Source organism: Cylas formicarius, unplaced genomic scaffold (assembly GCF_029955315.1).
Source record: "Cylas formicarius isolate icCylForm1 unplaced genomic scaffold, icCylForm1.1 PGA_scaffold_1__22_contigs__length_36826433, whole genome shotgun sequence".
In the NCBI taxonomy this organism is placed as follows: domain Eukaryota; kingdom Metazoa; phylum Arthropoda; class Insecta; order Coleoptera; family Brentidae; genus Cylas; species Cylas formicarius.
Window position 1 is genome coordinate 32,508,739 of NW_026844264.1, and position 20,546 is coordinate 32,529,284.

General features: G+C 35.0%; 1 protein-coding gene across 1 annotated transcript in view; it reads right to left on the reverse strand.

The window, feature by feature from the left end:
* LOC132696407 (protein Wnt-6) overlaps nucleotides 1-16,551 on the reverse strand; it is a 42,806-nt gene extending 26,255 nt beyond the window's left edge. Inside the window, exon 1 of the mRNA XM_060661219.1 lies at nucleotides 16,386-16,551. Coding sequence (XP_060517202.1) covers nucleotides 16,386-16,447 — 62 coding nt within the window. The 5' untranslated portion in view covers nucleotides 16,448-16,551. The remainder of the gene's footprint in view (nucleotides 1-16,385) is intronic.
* Between the last annotated feature and the right edge of the window lie 3,995 nt (nucleotides 16,552-20,546).

The following is a 20,546-nucleotide window of genomic DNA, read 5'->3' on the forward strand; positions in this document are numbered from 1 at the left end:
ACAACTTCCGTATGATGCTACCTCTCCAATTTTAAGATTTGTGTTTGTCTCTTTTTGACTGTATCCCTTTCTGAAGAAGGTCATAGAAGACCGAAACGTCAATATATGGACAAAAAATTTTAATCGCTTTTAATACAAAGACCTATAACCCAAGAACCGAAAGCTAAACATATATATAGAAAAGGTCTAAGAAAAAACAAAAAATATAAACACACATACACACATTTTTCCAAAATTATATTTCATAATAAATTATTAAAGTGTTTCAGTGTGGCGAAATCTAGCTTAAAAGCTATTCTACTTAACCACTAGAAACGAGAAAAAAAAGAAATAGACGGAATCCAAAATAATAGACAAAAAATAGGTGATATAAAGATTCACACACACATACAAACAACACGTCAGTGTTGACGTCAGTTATTCAAATTTCTGAGTGTGATTTTGGGTAGAATATAAACGGAGATTTGAAGCTTTGTCATTAATCGTGTTTGATAGGGTATCGAACTCGGATGGAGACAAGATGGAAGCAATTTAATTTAGGTCTATTTCCTTACGGGTATGATGGATTCTTTCTCGAAGTAAAGCGAACAAGATTTTGATGATGGGATATTTTAAGAAAATTAGGGATGACGTTAAGGTCTCTACAACACGTAACAGAAGGTCAGTGCACGGAGTAATCTTACCAGTTTCAGTCGGAGATCTTATAACTTTCTGCTTTTGCGCTTGATGAGAATATCTTGAATCTTTTCCTGATATTGATTTGTGTTCATGACCACCATAGCATTTCCTTTATCTGCTTTTAGGATCAATATTAGATTTAGGAGGTTTTGATTTTTTAAGGATTTTTGCGGCTTCAAATCGAATGTCATTAGCTGTTTCAGATGGTAGTTTGTTTCTTTGAAAAATTAGTTATGAGTTTATTGCACATATTTAGTGTCATTGTTTTTTCCTAGTGTAGACCTAAATAAATAAATAAAAATTATATTACTACCAAAACCTTTGAGAGTCCGTCCCTAATGTCTGTTGTAACGAACACGCATAGTAGGCCCACCTGGACGTACCATGATAGGCCCAGACCGCTGTGTCAGTACTGACACGAGTGTCAGTCGGCAACGAGTTGATACAGAGATTTTACCGCATATAACCGTTTAAATTCTGTTTTCATCCCAACAAACTGTTCCTACCCATTTTTTATAATAATAAATACCGTTTGCTTGAAAGCGGATTGTTACTCTAAGTAAGCGAGTGTAACATTGGGCCAGTTTGTGGAAGAAAAAGGAATCGTAACGTCGTGCGCCGTAAGGTCGAATATCGGTCAGCGGTTCTCAAAAGCACCCTGGAAATTTCGTGAAAGCACCGTGTAGCAAGAACTAAGAACTGTTTGTTACGAGATTTGGCATAGCAGGTGTCTGTCGCCTGGTAACCAAGGTTCGAAGTTAGTAAAAAAAAAACTCGCTTATTAATTACTAGAGTTTGTCGGTGAGTGAGTTTTTTGAATCAATTGTCGTTAAAAGTTCACTGTGTCGTCGAAAGAGGATCATTCTTATTGGCTCAGAAGCTCTTCGCGGGAAGCCCCGATCATGGCATAGGGCAGCGTAACACTTTCCAAAGAACAGTTCGAAATTTTGATTTCTAGGTTAGGAAACGCTAATATACAACCCGGGGGCAGCTTCGCGTCGTGTTTGTCGCGATTCGATGGCAGTAAAGACAGTAGTGTTGAGGCATTTATAGATGCCGTAGAGACTTATAAACAATGTTCAAACCTATCCGATGCCAATGCGTTACGCGGATTTTCTATGTTGTTAGATGGTTTCGCAGCTACCAATGGTGCGAAGGAGAGTATCCATACACGGTCAACACTGAAGCACAGTGCCGTCGAAAACAAAACCAGAACTCTAAATCTGCGCCGCCAGATTCGAATGCTTCGGTTTCACCTAACGCGACGACCAGATGACCAACTCCGTCACCAGTGCGAGCAAATACTCCACTAGTTAATACACAAATTTCTTGCTATGGTTGCAAGCGACCTGGATACATAAAATCCATTGCCCTTCCTGATCTAATGCAACTACTTCACTAGATTTTTGCTCCCTCGATGGACCCAGTGATCGTCCCGAGTCTCCAAAAATCTCTCCAAGGCCACGTCCCGTACTAGACATTAAGATTTTGGGACTAAACGGGCATGGAATCATAGACACTGCTGCCAAGCAAAGCGTGGCTAGTAGCAGTTTGTATAATGCAATAATTTTACAGGGGGTCGATTTCACATCAAACACTACGCTTGAGTGCGGATTGTTACTCTAAGTAAGCGAGTGTAACACTGTCCTTTAATACCTACCGGGCGCGAGTTTTATTGCCGGCGGCAGGTAACTTCCATAATTGCGGCCAACAGCCAGATCGAGACAGACTATACGTCGTTGGTTTAACCAGAGAATGCGGGACGAGTACAGTTGATGAAAAATTACTCGACATTTACCACACCGACGATATTTTGTCTGTATACGGAATAATTCCCTTCGAATACCAAAGGATGCGTATTACGCACGAATGTGAGCAAACAAAAGTTAAGAAACTAGTCCGCAGGAATGTAAACATTCGCCGCGGTTCCTTTATCTCCGTTACATTTAACATTTTACGCTGCGAAACATTATCACAAAAAAAATCCATCGCCAGGATGTAATATAATAATTCATATGGCCAAGTATTCTGAACTACCAATTATTTTATTATTCTCCGCGTACTTACGATCGTCCGCGTAATTAGATCAGGTATAAATTGCCCCGTTATTTTTTTTTAATTCCGCAGGCGCGGTAGCGACGTAAAATTATTGCGCGACGTTGCTATTTGTCCAATTATTGGCGCTAATTAAAGTTGAGTTATTAAACAAAAAGATCGTGCGCACATTTCGAGGGATATTTTATTATTTATCGCGTTCGCTTTTAATCCCCGACGCTACATTTAAGCGGCTTGCGCTAGCGTTTTTGCGTTCTAGCCGAGCACAGGTGCTGTTTGCGAAAGCTGTACGTTATAGGCTATTAATTACGTATTCTGTTCTCAGGTGTTCCTTTTACTATGTTATTCGAAGCAAAATAACAGTTACAATGTTAGCCACCAGATAGATTTTTTGCGGGTTCGCACGGAAGCGACTGTCGACTGACGGCGAATGTTCTGTACATTCAGACGTCTTTATTTGAAACATAAATAATATCACAAAAAAAAGGTTAACATTTTAACAAAAGGGGCTAGTCTTTAGTATACTATTTTTTTCTTTTTTTCAAAGAAACTGCCACAGGCTGCTGTAATGCTATTTTTCTACTGCCTTCTGTAAAATACCTAATTATGTATACTTCGACCAGAAATATAGCGCTTATACAACCGACCCCGTGATTAACTTTGCCTATTGTTTATTGCTTCAAAACCGCAGCCCCTTATAGAACGCCCTGCCGAGCGGAACCTTACTCGTAACCATTCCAGGAGAACAAGCAAGATATAAGTATGTTTTCAGCAATTCTTGAAATATATACATAAAAAAATTAATCTTCTCTTCTTCTTCAGCTGCCTATCCATTACTATTGGATGTTGGCGATCACATTTCCGTATGCTACCCTGTCCATTGCTGTATGTACAAGGTCCCCGATATTTTTCAAGCCAGTCCATTCCCTCAGGTTTCTAAGCCATGACATTTGTTTCCTTCCTACGCCACGCTTGCCCTCTATCTTACCTTCGACGATTAGCTCGAGAAGCCGATATTTTGGGTTCCTCATTATGTGTCCGAAATAGGCCGTTTTTCGATTTTTTATGTGTAATAGAATTTCTCTGTCTCTGCCCATTTTTCTCAAAATTTCCTCGTTTGTAACCCTTTCGACCCATGATACTCTCAGCATACGGCGGTAAGTCCACATCTCAAACGCTTCTAATCTATTAATCGATGTTGTTTTGAGCGTCCATGTTTCCATACCATATAATAGAACGGACCATATATAGCACTCGACGTATCGTCCTCTTAGGTTCAGGCTTGTGTCTCTGTTGGTAAGTATATGTTTAAATTTGAGAAAATAGCTCCGGGCTATTTCTATTCTGGCTTTGATTTCTTTGTCGTTGTCCCAATCGTCATACAGCCAACTACCCAAGTATCTATATTTCTTGACTCGTTCCAGAGCCATTCCATCGACGACGAGTTGCGCATTTACATAAGGCACCCTGTCCCTACTGATTATCATAAACTTTCTTTTATTACTATTTATGTTTAGTCCATAGTTTTTACTGGCGTCGTTTAGTAAAGTAATCAGTCGTTGTAAGTCTTGGATATTATCCGCTATCAAGACAATCATCCGCGTACCTAATGTTATTCACATATACTCCATTTACTTTGATTCCGATGTCCTTATCTTCGAATGCTTCGCCAAAAATGGCTTCTGAGTACACGTTAAACAAAAGTGGGGACATGTATTTCTATATCTTGTGTTTTCAGTTCGTTTGTTGTTATATGTGCAGTTTGATGCCAATATAGATTTTGAATGCAGCGAACATCTTTACCATCTACATCCATTTTTTGTAATATCTCGATTAGTTTTGTGTGCTGCACTCTATCAAAGGCCTTTTCGTAATCAACAAAACAAAGAAAGACGTCCTTTTTTACATCGCAACAATTCTGAACCAGTACGTGAATACTGAAAAGAGCCTAAATTAATACAAAGTAACAATTTATGACGATGACTTATACTCTATTATTATTACATTTAATATTTTGCATATTAATAAAGATACTTTGTGGAAATGTAATGATTCTATTTCATTACATTCATCATTAACATTCAAAATATTAAATGTAATAACAAGTCATCGTCATTATCGCTACTGCCGTCAGCTAGTTCAATGATCAACTCCGCCACTAATCGTTCTCGATAATGATTTTGTACATTTATTACTCGTATTTCACAGTTAGACCAGCTATGTAGCTATATTTTGTCGAATTACGTTTATGGTACTATCACTATCAAATAGTCAAGACAGTTTGTTTAGTATCCGTAGACAGTAGACAGGTAGTTAGTCTTTTAAATTGTCATTAGGTTCAACCATCATCTCCGCTTAGTCTTCAAATTCTGCGTTTTTAAACATTTTAAAATGTTAAAAAACAGGAATTTTCAAAAAATGTTTCATTGTAAGATTCTAATATATATTTTTTTGTATTCTTATGCCGTACCTTTACTACACAAATCGAAGAACTATGTAGAAGTACAAAGTAAAAAGTACCCATTGAATTATCCAGTGAAAACAGTCTAGCAGGGTCAAAGTTCGATAATCTGATACATAAATACGTACTGACTCCAAGGATCACAGTTAATTATATAGGAACATTTTGCAATTTAGATTAAACTCCTAAGAACGATACATACCACCTGATGTTAAAATAAACGCTTCTACTTACTCGAAAATACCCCGTAGCATCAATGCTCAATCGAATTAAAAAAAAAAATTCGTTACGGTCCAACTCAGGGAAGACCTACTTAATGCAGAATAAACATCTGTTGCGATAGGTTTTACCATGGTCCTGCGAAGGTAAAATACTTAAAACGTCAAAGCAATAAAGGCACCATATTTTTGGTCGTATTATACCGATGTGGCATGCGGAAAAAGTCATTTTACCACGGGTGGTGGGTTTTAACGTAGGTCCACGTTATTTGCTGCGCTGATTCTTGTTCGATTGAGTGGACTGTATTTTTCGAATAACTTTATTTTTTAACTTTTACAACTTAACAAACTTTTACAACTAACAAACAAAGGAAAAAACATATGAAAATGAATAACGAAGCTTAACGTTTGCTAGCACGGGTTGTAATGTCGAGACCCAGCGTCCCGTGGTCTTGCAGGCAACCTTTTTTTACGGTGCTCGCGATGTTGCCGTTGCTGGGCAGTTTTGAGGATTGACCAACGGGAGTTTCGTGTCCCAGGGACATTTTGATGGTCGTCAGTGAATCTAATCGTGTTGTTTTTCAAAGATATGCCCAAAAACTAACGGTCGTAGAAAAAGAATAGTATGCAACACGTTTGATAAACTTTTTAAGTCACACAAAGCCTAATGAAACGCAGACATCCACAAAGCCAGACACTGTTCAAGCAGCAATTTAATGTAAACGAAATTACCCGTAGAACAAAAAAGAAGTATGAAATAAACAAAGATTAAATATGTTACACAGAGTTTAAAATACATTAATCATTACATACAGTCTTCAATAAAGAGAGAAGTAGTAGGACAAAGGAGAAATAGTAAACAGAAACTATTGAGTTCCAAGAAGATATTTTTTGCACCGGTTTTAAAAAAGTTTTGGTTGGTTGATATTGTTAATTCGAAAAGGCTTGGATTATTTATTGTATATGAGATGCTATAAGAAAATGATTTCTTAAACATTTCTTTTCGATGTTGTAGTATTCTCAATTTACCATTATTTCTTAGATGCAAGTCTTGAATATCTGAATGAAAAGTGATTTTGTTTAAAAAGATATTCTTCATTAATTTAAAATATTGTTTGATTTGGCGGATGTGGCATATGGAGATTGCCTGTCTGGGCAAACTAAAAGGGCAATACAAAAATTGCAAAATTCGTGTAGTCATTTATGTGTACAGATGAGATGTTCAACATGTTCCATATTCCCAAAGAACAAGAAATTACATTGTTCCTTCTTGTAGAACGTCAGCATTACAGAGATCATTTACTTATGGAGAAATAATTTACTTACAGAACAAAAAATACTTTTAGAATAATTAATTTAAATATTCAATAGCTGTTTTTATTTATCTTTAGTGTAATGTTTACACTCCTATGTCAACTTCACCATCGGTTTGGGTTTGGGTCTACTTTCCTTCGATTGTTCCCTTGGTGCAAACTACAGCTGAGTTATGTTTCAAACAGTTATAAATTCAGCTTTAGTGGCAATATACTCACCACAATATCCCTTTTTTTCTCAACTAACAGTTTTCTCGCTAACATTTTTCTTTTAGAAAGGTCTTGGTGAACTGTTATTATCATCGAGAGTGGGTCGGTTTTGTCAAAATTTGATTTGTCACGCAATTCATGAAATTATATGTTTTTTTTTGACAAATAAAGAATATATTATTATTATTATTATTATCATTATTATTATTATTATGATATTTTAAAAATAACAAAAGCAAGACACAAATGTGTCCTTCATTTTTTCTGTTTATATACGGCACCTATATGGGGAGGATTTATTTAATGTTTTTTTCTACTCCCGTCTGTAAAATGCCTAATTACACATCGATCTAGCGTGCGGGAAGCGTCACTTTAGCACTTCAGTTTCCTTCCCCATGAATCTGAGCCACTTCGGACATTTCCGGGATTTTACCGCCCGATATAACATGCAGATGGAATCTCTCGCTGTATTGAACTACTGCATAAAAGCAGAAGCACTGTTTACATGTTTTGTTATTAATTAATTTAAACGATTTAAACCAAACCAAAACAAATGGATGTGAAGGAAATAATGGCGATCCTGTCTCGAGTCTCATATGATTAACTGTTGCTTTTTGGGGGGCGCCGTACTTATCTGACTTTTTCCTAGTAAGCGGCGGGAAATTCCCCGCCACGAGTGACGAAAACATCTTGATGCGAATTCTTCGGCGTTCCGCGGAAATACGCGGTTTGTCGTACGAGGATTCCATTAATTTTCCCGAAAGAAATTATTAGACTAAACCCGGTGATGAAAACGTGTCAAAACAGGCGCAACGGCGTGAGACGCTCAAGATAAATTTCATTCACAACTGCCAAGGATTTTAACAGTTATTTAAATTTACAACCTCTCCGAAATCTAAACTAACACACCTCTCCAGTGTGTTTATACTTATGTACACCGTATAGGAGTAGCTAAATACATAAACAAAGAACGCTACTTAACGTTAAATAACGAAAAAATCGCTCTTTATTTTTATCGCTGTTTGGTTTGCGAGATTTTAATATTGTCTTATAAATATAAATATTTGAAGAACGGCTCCGGGTATGTGGATAATTCGAGATTGGTATGGCGCACGAAAATACGCGCCAGATTTTCTAGAATAGACGGTATAGTTTGGGATATAATATTAATATCCTGGAGAAACTGCAATTGCATTAAATATAGAAGATATTCTACGATAATCATAGAATTTCTGGGTTTCTCGATCTAATCTAAAAATTATAAGGATAATAAATTGGTACAGAAATGATCAGGTTCGAAAAAAAAACTTTTTTTTGTGTCTGTCCGTTCTCCGTTCTCTGTAAACGCTTCATAAAAATGCAAATAACTTCGGAACCGTTAAAGCTCGGATGCTGAAACTTTTCTCCTTGTAAACTGGACACGAGATACATAAGCCTATAGTAAAAGTTCACGATTGGTAATTGGCTTCCGTCTTTTTTTTGCGATTTTGTGATTTTGTGGCCGAGACTTGCAGTTATCGATTTCAAAATTGGCAAAAATAGTTCAGATTGGAGTTTAGTCCCCTAACGGATCCTATTGAAATCGGGGCGGCTGGGGGCTCGGGAAGTATTTTTAAAAATTTAAAAACCGTATTTACAGGGACCAAAAGCATTCATTTTGAAAATGTACAAGGTGCGCCGGTAATTTGCAAAAAACTGAAAATTGAGCGTCGTTTATAACGACAATTCACTAAAACTGGAAGGCTTTAGTTCAGTCAGTCAGTCTCTTTCACAAAATCGTCATAGGTGACTCAAATTGGCTATGGCTTTCATTCCAGGCATTTTTTCGATTATAGACAGGGTTTTTTAATTATCAACAAATCATCTAAAAGGCTGTAAAAATTGTACTAAATTTAAATGTAAATTCGTAAAAAATATGGCTAACACTGTCATAGGCCATATCAAGGGCTACAATTTTTGTATTTGTGAAAAAATCCAAATGACAATCACCATTTCTCGCCCTCAATCCAGACGCGCTGACGTCATTTACTATTACCAGGTACTGCATGGTTTCAGAAAACAAGGATGTTCTTGAAAACCACTTACTCTATTGCAAAAAAATCATATACCAGGAAACGTGGGAGATCCAGGGCTATAACCTCTAGTTCGAACATTATTTGAATTATATACAGGGTGTGTTGTTTATGGGTAAAAAATATAAAACATCCTAAAAATTTCCGTTTTTGCGGGTAAATTATTGGGGATCAATGAAACGCTGTTAAATAATTTGATTTGAACCGCGAAGCGCCTTCTTTTTAAAATGAAAAGCTGCTACGCGCTACGAACTTGCCCCCCCGGCGACAATTTTTCGAAAGCAATCTTGTTAATCAGCGTATGTAAGTATTATTTCCAACGATTGTTTATTCGACTGTTAATATGGCAAAATTTGTTCAGTTCTGTTCCGTGCGGACTAATACGACAAAAATAGACACTCGATACGTCGTCACGCATCCTGAATCATTTGAAAAGATTAAATCGGCTTTAATTAATCAACAAAAGAGCCGACTAATTAATATCCACGTACGGTATCAGAATCTCTAACAGACGTAGATCGGAAAGAAATACGCGTATATGCCATGGAGAAAATTAATAAGTGGGTGGTAAAATGCTTTATTTCATTTAATTTTTTTTTCTGCGTCCTTCAGAAAGCGCGTATCACACGGTCACAACTTTGAGGTTAATTCTGGTTTTGGAAAAGATGAAAAATGCCCTACCTGGGTTAAGTCGCTATCGTCAGCTGTAAAAGCTTGAGATTTTTCGAAAAAAAAAATGTCATTCCTACTGCTGATTATATTTCGTCTGAAACGATTTTTGTCTAAATTTTGAAAAAGTATTCTATACGACTATCGACATGGAAAACTTGCTGTTTGCCCCACAAAGCGATGTTTTAAAATAATATCTTTGATGTACTTATCGGTACAATAAGTATACAATATTATTTTATACATTATTTTGAGTACCGGACTAAAACAAATGGTTATACATATTGTTATGTTCAACATGGTTGCTTTCCCACATAACCACCTCATTAAATATATAACACAGTTTTTAAAAATGAGGTTTAATTCTAGGATGGGACTGAACATGACCCTTGAAGAGGGATGCACGTCATTTCTAAGTATCAATACCAGAAAGAAGGATTATGTACGTAGTGAATTAGTGAATTAACTAAAGCTATCCGATTCTTAACCCAGCACTAAGAATATACCGAGTGACACAAAAAAGTGGGAACGGCTCGAGATATTCTAATAATAAGAATATCCCGAGTGACACAAAAAAGTGAGAACACGAGATAGCTATTAGAAATATAGAAGTATTAATATGAGCTGAATGTCCAATGTCCAAACGACAGTAACTTCCGAATTTTAAATGGCACAATCTATTTTTTTTTTGCATTTTTGGACTCTGCAGATCATTCTACGTAGGATAGGATGGTTTTTCTCATTTTTTTTTTAATTTTTGAAAATTGTGTCTAGGAGGCTGTGAAAATTTTTACTATTTACCGAGTCACCTGATCATGGGAAAGATTGTAAATGAAACTTTTCTTTACTTGTCTAATAGCAAATAGCATCTAATTACAGCCAATTACAAGACCGAAGGCTTCTTACAAAGTCTGCTTCATAAAGATGTTGACGATACTTCTCTTAGCAACGCAGCTGGATTTACGTTGACGTATCCCACAACATTGATTTCCATTATCATGTCGATTATTTTGCAGATTTCTAATTTTCAGTTCCAGCTTTCTAAAGAAAGAATGTGCAGGAAGGCGTCGTCCCGGATAACGGACTGCATTCAATGCACGGGCCTGTCGAGAGTTTTTTCTGCATTCCCCATATATCAGAAACATATCAACTTTTTCTCCACTTGGAAATTGATTATTGTTTTCCATGATAATGCAAATCGATAACACGACAATCAGATAAAAAGGAACAAACTGTCAGAATTTTCAATCCAGTCGACTTGATGTATGGAAGCAAAGCCACCTATGTAATATTAAGTTCTTATAAAAATGTATTATCTATTTTTTTTTTGATTTGATTTGATTTTGAAAATTTTGGTATCAAAATTTTGCAAAAAAGTGCAAGTTTTAAAAAGTTCTTGTGCCCACTAGGGTGCTATTTGAAAAAACTAGGTTATCCTAAAAAATTGATAGTTCATTAAATTAAACGCTATTTGCCATTAGACAAGTAAAGAATAGTTTCATTTACAATTTTTCCCATGATCACGTGACGCGGAAAATATTATTTATGATGGTCACAGCTCCCTAGACACAACTTTCAAAAATTAAATAAGAATTTAAAAAAAAAGAGAAAAACCGTCCTATTCTACGTATGCATGCAAAAAATATAGGTTGTGCCATTTAAAATTCGTCAAAAAATTGGACATTCAGCCAGTATTAACCCTTCCAAATTTGAAAGCGTTCTCAAGCCGTGTAAAACTTATAGTGTTCCCAGTTTCTTGTGTCACCCAGTATACACAAAATCAAATTAAATATGAACTTGCGTGTTCTTTTACAATTGTTTTCCGAATCAACATAGCTAAAGAAAAAACTATGCGTGCGTTATGTTGTGTAATATTTAAATTAAAAATATTTAAACTATATAAAAAGATACTAACCAAAACAGGAAATAAGTAGGGTTGGTAGATATTTTTTACTTTTATTTCAATACTACGGTAGACTATAAAGGAGCTGCACGGATTAGATCGGGTACCAGACAACTAAACATATGTAATCTTGAGTGCCAAACCCAACTTTCGTAAAAAAAGCTAATGGATATTGTAATACTTTTTGTAAGCAATTTTGTTATAGATATTCTATATAACACCTAAAATTACAATACGTCGGAACAATTTCTTTGGTACTGCCATTATTTAAACAGCTGTGTAGATAGTTTTTTGCGGTTCATAGAAAATTTCTGGCTGAACACAAAAGCTCTTCGAAGAACCCGTTTATGATCAAATAAAATTAGATAAGTATAAGCGATTTATCGGTGGAAACGAAAGCGCGGTTACAATATTTTATGTATTTCCTTTGACATATTTTTTTTTTATGAACAATTACGCCAACAAATTTAATTCAATTTGCGTGCGTATAATGATTGGCAGGTCGTTATCTGCGGAGATTATTAATATGCCAGTTAATTGAGCGAACGTTTATCTATGGAAATTAATTCAGACACTACCGCTTCGTAACAAACTTTATTTACTTTTAACAACAGGTGAGGATAAATATGCCGTAAACCTTGGCAAAACTAAAAGGATCCCCCGCAGCGAAAACATAAAGGATACATTTTTTTGCGAAAACGATTACCACTAATCGGTGTTAATGTAGAGAATAAATTGCACTTTTGTGATTTATATTTATTGCACTTTCTAACATTTGTAACCGAACATTATATAACGCTAATACTACAATAATGTTTGTTGTATTATTATTGGATAAGTTGCCCCCGTTTTTTGAAGCACTATCTTAGAATATTTAGGAGAATATAAATTTGTAAGGTATGTGGCCAGTTTCTTAAAAAACTAACCTTTATATATTATCACAAACTTCAACGGTATGTAAGTAGTATTCTTTAATATCTTCAACCTTCTAAATGATAAACAACTTGAACCAAAAATAGATGCAAATCTTGATAAACTATTCAAGTGGTTCCGTCAAAATCTTTTGCACACAGACACAATTAAAGCAAATCGTATCTGGTTCCAACCAACAAAGAAACCAACTTTCATTTAATACAAAAGGTGCTAAAGAGGAACACCTAAGGCTGAAGAGCACAAAGTGCCGTGGAATTAGACCAAAATCTAAATTGGAATTGTGTTTCTTTTGCGAAATTTAAAACAAATATCAAAAAACAAAGCAAGTTGAGGTAAAGGATTTTCTATCTCTGGGTCTTCTTCTGCTGCAGCAAATGCTAGAAGAGAGCCCTCGGCAGCATGCTCTTCCTGAGACCTCAGTTTGGTTGGTATTCTTATTCTCGAAGTTCGTATTCACATTTTCAGAAACAAACACCGGTTTATATTAAATTATGAAGCATCATCATCAAGAGTGTGTGGACAGAAATCTTCTGAATTATATATATATATATATATATATATATATATATATATATATATATATATATATATATATATATATATATATATATATATATATATATATATATATATATATATATATATATATATATATAAAACACTTCGAACAGGAGCGCGAGCATTGAAGATGCCAAGTGAGATTTTGGCGAAACGTCTGCAGGATTCCAGTCGGATGCAGGATTTGCAGGATTCCAGTCGGATGCAGGATTCCGGTCGGAGTTCAGCGAGCGAACGGATGATATCCCGGAATATAGTGTCATCACATTTTTCCATCCGTGAATCAATACGTGAGAATATATATATATATATATATATATATATATATATATATATATATATATATATATATATATATATATATATATATATATATATATATATATATATATATATATATATATGTGTGTGTGTTCGAAGTGTTTTCGGAGCGCGAGCATTGAAGATGCCAAGTGAGATTTTGGCGAAACGTCTGCAGGATTCCAGTCGGATGCAAGATTTGCAGGATTCCAGTCGGAGTTCAACGAGCGAACGGATGATATCCCGGAATATAGTGTCATCATATATATATATATATATATATATATATATATATATATATATATATATATATATATATATATATATATATATATATATATATATATATATATATATATAATCTACTGCCTAGTGAAATAAAAGTCTCTTGAGACCCTTAAGAGCTTTAAAATCAGTTTGTGCTGTTTTTATAATTTAATTTATGATATAATTCATTTGTGTAAACCTATCTTGATACCTAACTAGCTAAGTGTTAACTCTTCCACACATTGTAATGTGAGGCGTAAATAAAAGCAATTCTAATTCTATGTATACTTTGGTGATGATTTCATATAGTACAGCAGATAGCATTTATAAAATAGAACCATATTATGTCGTCAATATTTCTACAACAGATATTTTGAATAAATAAGCTCATGCAAAGTTATTTTACATTTTTATAATAAATAAGACTCGGTTTGTATAAAATTTAACAATTGCAAAAAATAAATATTTTCTCACAATGTTTTAAAGTTCTAAAAGTCAAATCTTAAATATTTGCAGTTGAAGTTTAAAATATAACAACCACACTATTTAACTAAAAACATTTGCGAAGGGACAGTTGTCGTGATGGTTGCGCAAAGTTTAGAAGCATTCATATCGCATATCTCAAAATTTTCTGAAAAAGGAAATGAGAAAAGGATCACCCCGTACACTTTATTAATGTACGTGCACGTGTAATAAGAGCTTGTTTATTAGCACCATAAACAAAACGCAATTGTGCGCTTTTCCTATTTTAAAATACCGTTCCTGTGTGACACGAAGGTTCCTTTAATGCAAAGTATACATATTATGTATAGTTTCAACTGATCGCGTTTAAATCGTTACATCGGCATTTTCTCGGCATTCAAAATTTTTTCGGGCACGGATATTTCCACAAAACTTCCAAACTCATTCCGAGATTACTAAAATTTTCTTTGTTGATAAGTTCAATACTAATATCGATTTTAAAATAATATAAGTAGTAAATGTTTTAGTAAAGGACATTTGCATTCATTTGACACACTGTTCTGACGTTTTGTCTAAGCGACAAGTTCTGGGTAGTTATACGGGGTGAGTCAACGATACAGTAAAGTTCAATCAAAAGTTTGTTTCTTTTTTTCTAATATTCAGACTGGCAAAAAATTTCAATATCGTTATTATTTTTGCACTCATATTCGATGTTGACTTAAAAGATATACGTAACGGAATTCGAATTACATGTTATAGGGTGTTCAAAATAATCGAAATAGTTGGATCATTTTAAATTGAAAAACCTCGATTTTCTTAAATGACACATCCTATAGATTATTATTTGTTGTGAAAGATTTTACAAAAACTTACAACGTTTTTCATTTTTAATACTTAGAGATTTATTTTAACTTTTCCAATATTTACACATTTTAGTCAGCTCTCCTTAACCATAATTGATGTCTCCATATCAAATTGAATTCAGCCAAATCAAAAGTTCAATTTAATCGCATAAAAAAAATTATAATTACGGCAATTATCCATTGTAAACTTGCAACGTAATTTACGAAATATTACAATTAACCGATTACATAAACCCCATGATTCAACTTCGTATTGGTGATAATGAGCAAAACCTTTCAGTTTAATTAAGAAAAATAAAAATTTTCACAACGTTTGCGCACATTTCCTCGGGCCGAGTAGAAAGTACATATGGACTTGTTACTTTCGATTTTATATATTATGTTCTCAACGGTAACTAAGTTTTTGAAGCGCGTGTATTCCACAATTTTCCTTATTCAGTTCAAGAGCGAACACAAGAAACAAAGAGAAAGGATTCATAACGATTGTAGCATACTATTGTGTAATATGTTAATATATTATTATATATTAATAGTAATAATTTTTTTCGCTTCTTTCACTTTTCTTTATCCTCATGCTTAATCAAGATAGGTAGGTAGAGGAACAAAGTATAGCAATTAAATATATTGTTTTTTGTTAATGGAAAATAAAAATCCAGAAATACGGAACCGACATCCGATTCACAGACCGCCATTAGGTAGCAATTTTAAATGAGTGAAATCGACATTATCGAGAGCACTGGAAAATTCATTTCAATATCACATTTTTCCGATAACCATATATATGAGTCCTATAGTAACAACAATTTACACTACAAAAAAACATTGTTTTAAAATGTAAAATAAATCTCCTATCAACGAAAATAGTGAAAATTACAATTTAACTAACTAACCAAAATTAATCATTGTTTCATAAGGCGACGACAGGTTGGTTTAAAATAACTTCAGATCTAAAGTGATCAACATCTATGTATATCTTCTTCATAACGCATTTGCAAGCTATCTAAGGTGGCGAAATATTTATCACCAATAGTTCATAATGCACGTGAACGATTTATTTCAAAGCATCGATCAGGCAAAGTTAAAAATGTTACTCCAACTGTTGGAAACAATAACAATAATGCTAAATGAAAATAATGTTCCAATGAAACTATTATATTGATATATAATTTTATTATCTCTGCCATCTTTTAAAGCACTTTAGATACAAGCATTGCCCTGTTTGGAAAATGGTTCTTAGTAAAAATAATCATGCACGTGTTAGTTTCAAAAATGCGTGTAGTATCATACGATTTATTACAAAGCACCGATGATGCAGAAACGTATCGTGTTTTGATCGAACCGTTAGCGTTTTTTCCAATTTTGAAATGTTTAAAGCGAATGCTCTTCGCGCACATCGAATTAGGAGACTGGGGTGGGTACTTACCACCAGGAAGTGGTGTACGGTGTGACGAGCAGAAGGTAGACGGTCACGAGAACCGCGTGCATAGCTTAACACACGTTAGGATATGGGCCCCATCATCACCGCGGCACAGTCTTTTACCGACCGAAAACGCGAGACACCGGCTTGTGCACTGGCTCGCACTCAGGTAACACGCCGTACGTGGTGTAGACGAAACGGTGCTGCTCTACGAGGGCGCAGACGCGCGCTACGCGGTAGCAAGTCTCTTCTCTAGGACCCCATGGAAGTCCTCCTGCTGACGGGGATGTTGATCGAGCAGCGTGTAGTGCTTTGGGCACCAACTTTCAACGTCGAGGTATACTTGAACCGGAAATATAGTGCTCTTACAACCGACCCCGTGATTAACTTTGCCTACTGTTTATTACTCCAAAAGCGCAGCCCTTATAGAACACCCTACCGAGCAGACCCTTACCCTTGTACACGTACATAAAAAAATTAGTACAAAGTAACAATTTATTGCGTTGTTTTCCATGTCTTCTTCTAAAAACCAGGAACCTTCAAAAAAATGTGGTACGATGTACCTTTATCTACTGCGAATATAATCTGTAATCTTAAAAAAGACTGTTGTTTACAAATTGAAGAACTATGTAGAAGACAGAAAAACACAAAAAGAAAACAGAATGGTAGGGTCAAAGTTCGGGAATAACATTCAAATGTCACCGCAAATATCACCACAATATATACGAACATATTGCAATTTATATTAAACTGTTAAGAACAATACATATCACCTAATGTTTAAATAAATGCCCCGCAGCATTAATGCTTAATGAAATTTAAAACGGTCCATTTACGTTTCACATAAAAATTTCAAGTTTCTACAAATATTTGTTACGGTCCATCTCAGGAAAGACCTACCAGCGAAAATTTGAGGTTAAGCTGCTGTAAAATACTTACAACGTCAAAGCAATAAATACACTATATTTTTGGTCGCACAAAAACCTGTTCACATACATATTTCGCATTGTATGTCGTCGGTTAAAATTTGTTCAAGCACAATAAGCGGCCGGCAGGTCTGAACCTGCAAGGGTTTCATGTATCTCGAGGAAAATCGACACTTCACACCTTCAATTCCTAACCTAAGAAGCATTTCGCTATGTCCGCTTATATTTTCTCCTAAAAGTGACGCATTCTAGCAGCTCTACTGCTTTTTTATACCAATTTCTGTCTGGAGAGCTTTATTAAAAACTATTTTGCACCGAGCCCACACCAATTCGATGAGCCAATCTTAAAACTTGATGGTTCATTTTATTTTGTAATTTTGGCCAATTTTTAACAATTCACATTTTAGATCATTTTCTGAGTAATCAATCCACCTTCTGTGCATCCAATTGATATTTTCTTCTTTAAGAATGCACCGATTGACAAATAAAAACATGTTTATGTTTGACATATTAGTAAACAACGTTGATGGTTGAATTATTGTCCAAGTCATTATTGTTAAAATGGTTTTTTTGCGAATTAAGCATCCGTGATAGGAGTAATATGCTTCAAGTATACTTTCTGAATAATAAAACGTCGGCAGCATATTAAACTTTAACCAGAGAGCCGAGCTGCAGCTTGCAAAAAACGTTAACGTTTTAAATGCTAAAAAGGTATGCCGGAATTATCACTTTTTAAATGAAGAAAATAAGGCTAGAGTATGTGAAGAGACGGGTATTTCTCGGGGATCAATCCACTCAGTCTTGAAAAAACATAAATACAATGCATTTTTTATTTCTAAGTGTCATAGGAGGATGCAGTTTTATTTGGATTTTTTAAATAAACATTCTGAGAATAACATTTTTTTGAAAAACGTTTTATGGGCCGATGAAAGTTCACTACAAGAAAAGGTTGTTAGAGACAAAATGCCTACCCGATTTTGGTTTCTAAATAATCCTAGACAAGTGCACAAAAAAAACCGAGGTACCAGTCAATTAATGCATGGTGTGGTGTCCTAGGTGGACATATTTTGCGTCCGATATTTATACATCAAAAGTTAACTGGAGACCATTATTTGGAACTTTTAGAGCACCAAATAGAACAATATATAGAAGACGGTGCCCCTCCTCACAATGTTGTGCAAGTTAAAAAATTTCTTAACATGGAATATCCCAGTGGTTGGGTAGGGAACGGCGGAATTATGGATTCGCCAGCCAATAGCCCCGACTTAAGATAATCAACTTATAATAATAATAATGCACTCCTTATAATAATGTCGTGGAACTTCGGCTAAGGATTTCATGGGCAATCAATTAGTTAAGAGACAATCCGAACTTGTTACTAAATGCAAGACATCATACAATTAGAGTCTATGAGAAATGTGTTCAGGAAAATGGTGGTCACATACAGCACTATTTAAAATAGTATAAAAATTCTTTACTTTAGGGTGTCTTGTCATTTTTAGTGTTATTGTAAATTATTATTTGTGTTGCAATCAGTCACGGCACTCTTTGAGATTGAGATAAAACTTTCCTATTTTGGCCGATTTACAATACAAAGTGTGTTGAAATTGAAATAAGATACTCTATTAAACACATATGTAATATACACAATGTTCCATTAAAAAATACATTATGTATATGTCAGAAAATTGATAGTGTTTTGTTTCATACGTCACTTGGAAAAAACTTTTTTTGTTTAACTTCACATCTTTAAAAACAAAAAGGTTACAGAAAATTAAAATATTATCAAGATAAATTGAACGCACGGTACAACCTACGAGAATTCGAATAAACAACAGGAACAGGCCCTAAATTAATGGGAATCAATGCAACCGAAATAACTGTAGAACGTCCGTTTCAGTTAAATTCAAAACAGAAAAACTGAATACACAGAAGCCTATGAGTCTGCACTTGAACGTAGTGTTAGATTCGACTATCTAATTGTTTCTATTGTTCTATTGTTTTCAAATTGTCGGTTTTATAATTGTCGATAAAATAAAATCGCTATCGTAAAGTCCGCGGCAAAAAAACGCGTTTTACCTCATTGCTATTATTTGCCAAGTCAGCATGGTTTTACGAAAGCTGCCTCATTCGAAATTTCGGCGATCATGCAACCTAACCTAAATCAGGTTCTGTGCTCTTGCGTGGATTGTAATTCGGTCCGCCCAAACTTCAATGGTCGCGTTTTCAACGTCAATTGTGTACTGGCAAAAGCACCATTAAATCCCTCTCCGTTAAGATAGTACGCCAGATAGGGCACTATTTCACCCGGAGGATGCTCTGAATTAACCTTGGCAGGAAAATAAAACAGCAGAGGCAGAGAGCGGCTCGTTTTTTTGTCACCGCTCGCTGACAGCAAAATACAACGCGACTGTCTGCGGAAAGTCGTCAGGAATTTGCAATCGTCGAATTCTTCGGTCGTTCCCAAGCCGACCGGGGTACGCGGACGTCCTGGGAACCGAAAAACCCGGAAAAATATCCGCCAAGCCACGCTTTTCATTCGTACTCGTTGGGCGATTTTTTTAATCGTCTATGTGCTAATTACCATCGCACGTTAATATCGCTGTTATTATTGGTAAGTAAACTAATAGGAATTTCTGGAAAATTGAGGTAAGGTTCTTAGCGAAAAAGAAGAAATATGCTTAAAAATAATAATTTTGGTTTATTAATAAACGATTGCTTATTGGTAGTAAACAACAGCTTCATTAATATACGGGATGGTCGTAATAGAAGTGTTTCGAGAGGAATAACCTCAAAAATCGACTTACATGTCAAAAGCACGATTTTCTTGAAATATTTCATGGTTAAAACCGCAATTTTCGACAGTTTTCCACTAATGGAATACAACTTCCTTATTTAATACGGCAATCACAGTTGGCTATGGTCTTGAAAAGATTCCGTCTATTTGTACCTGGAAAGTGCTCGACATCGATATTTTTTTCAGGCAGTAGCCAACTATAAAATAAGAAAGTTGTAATCATTTATGAGAAAATTCAGAACTGTTGAAAAAATCTCAGTACGGCACTGCATTTCGAACCCAAAATGTTCATAAATAAAAAAGTAATTTCCAAAAGGGCCGAAAATTGAAAAACGCCCTATATCTCGGCTGACGCGAAAGTCGATTTTGCTGTATCTAGTTCAGATATGGGTTTTTCCTATTAAAACACTCTATTTACTACCACAGCTTCAAGAAATGGAAAGT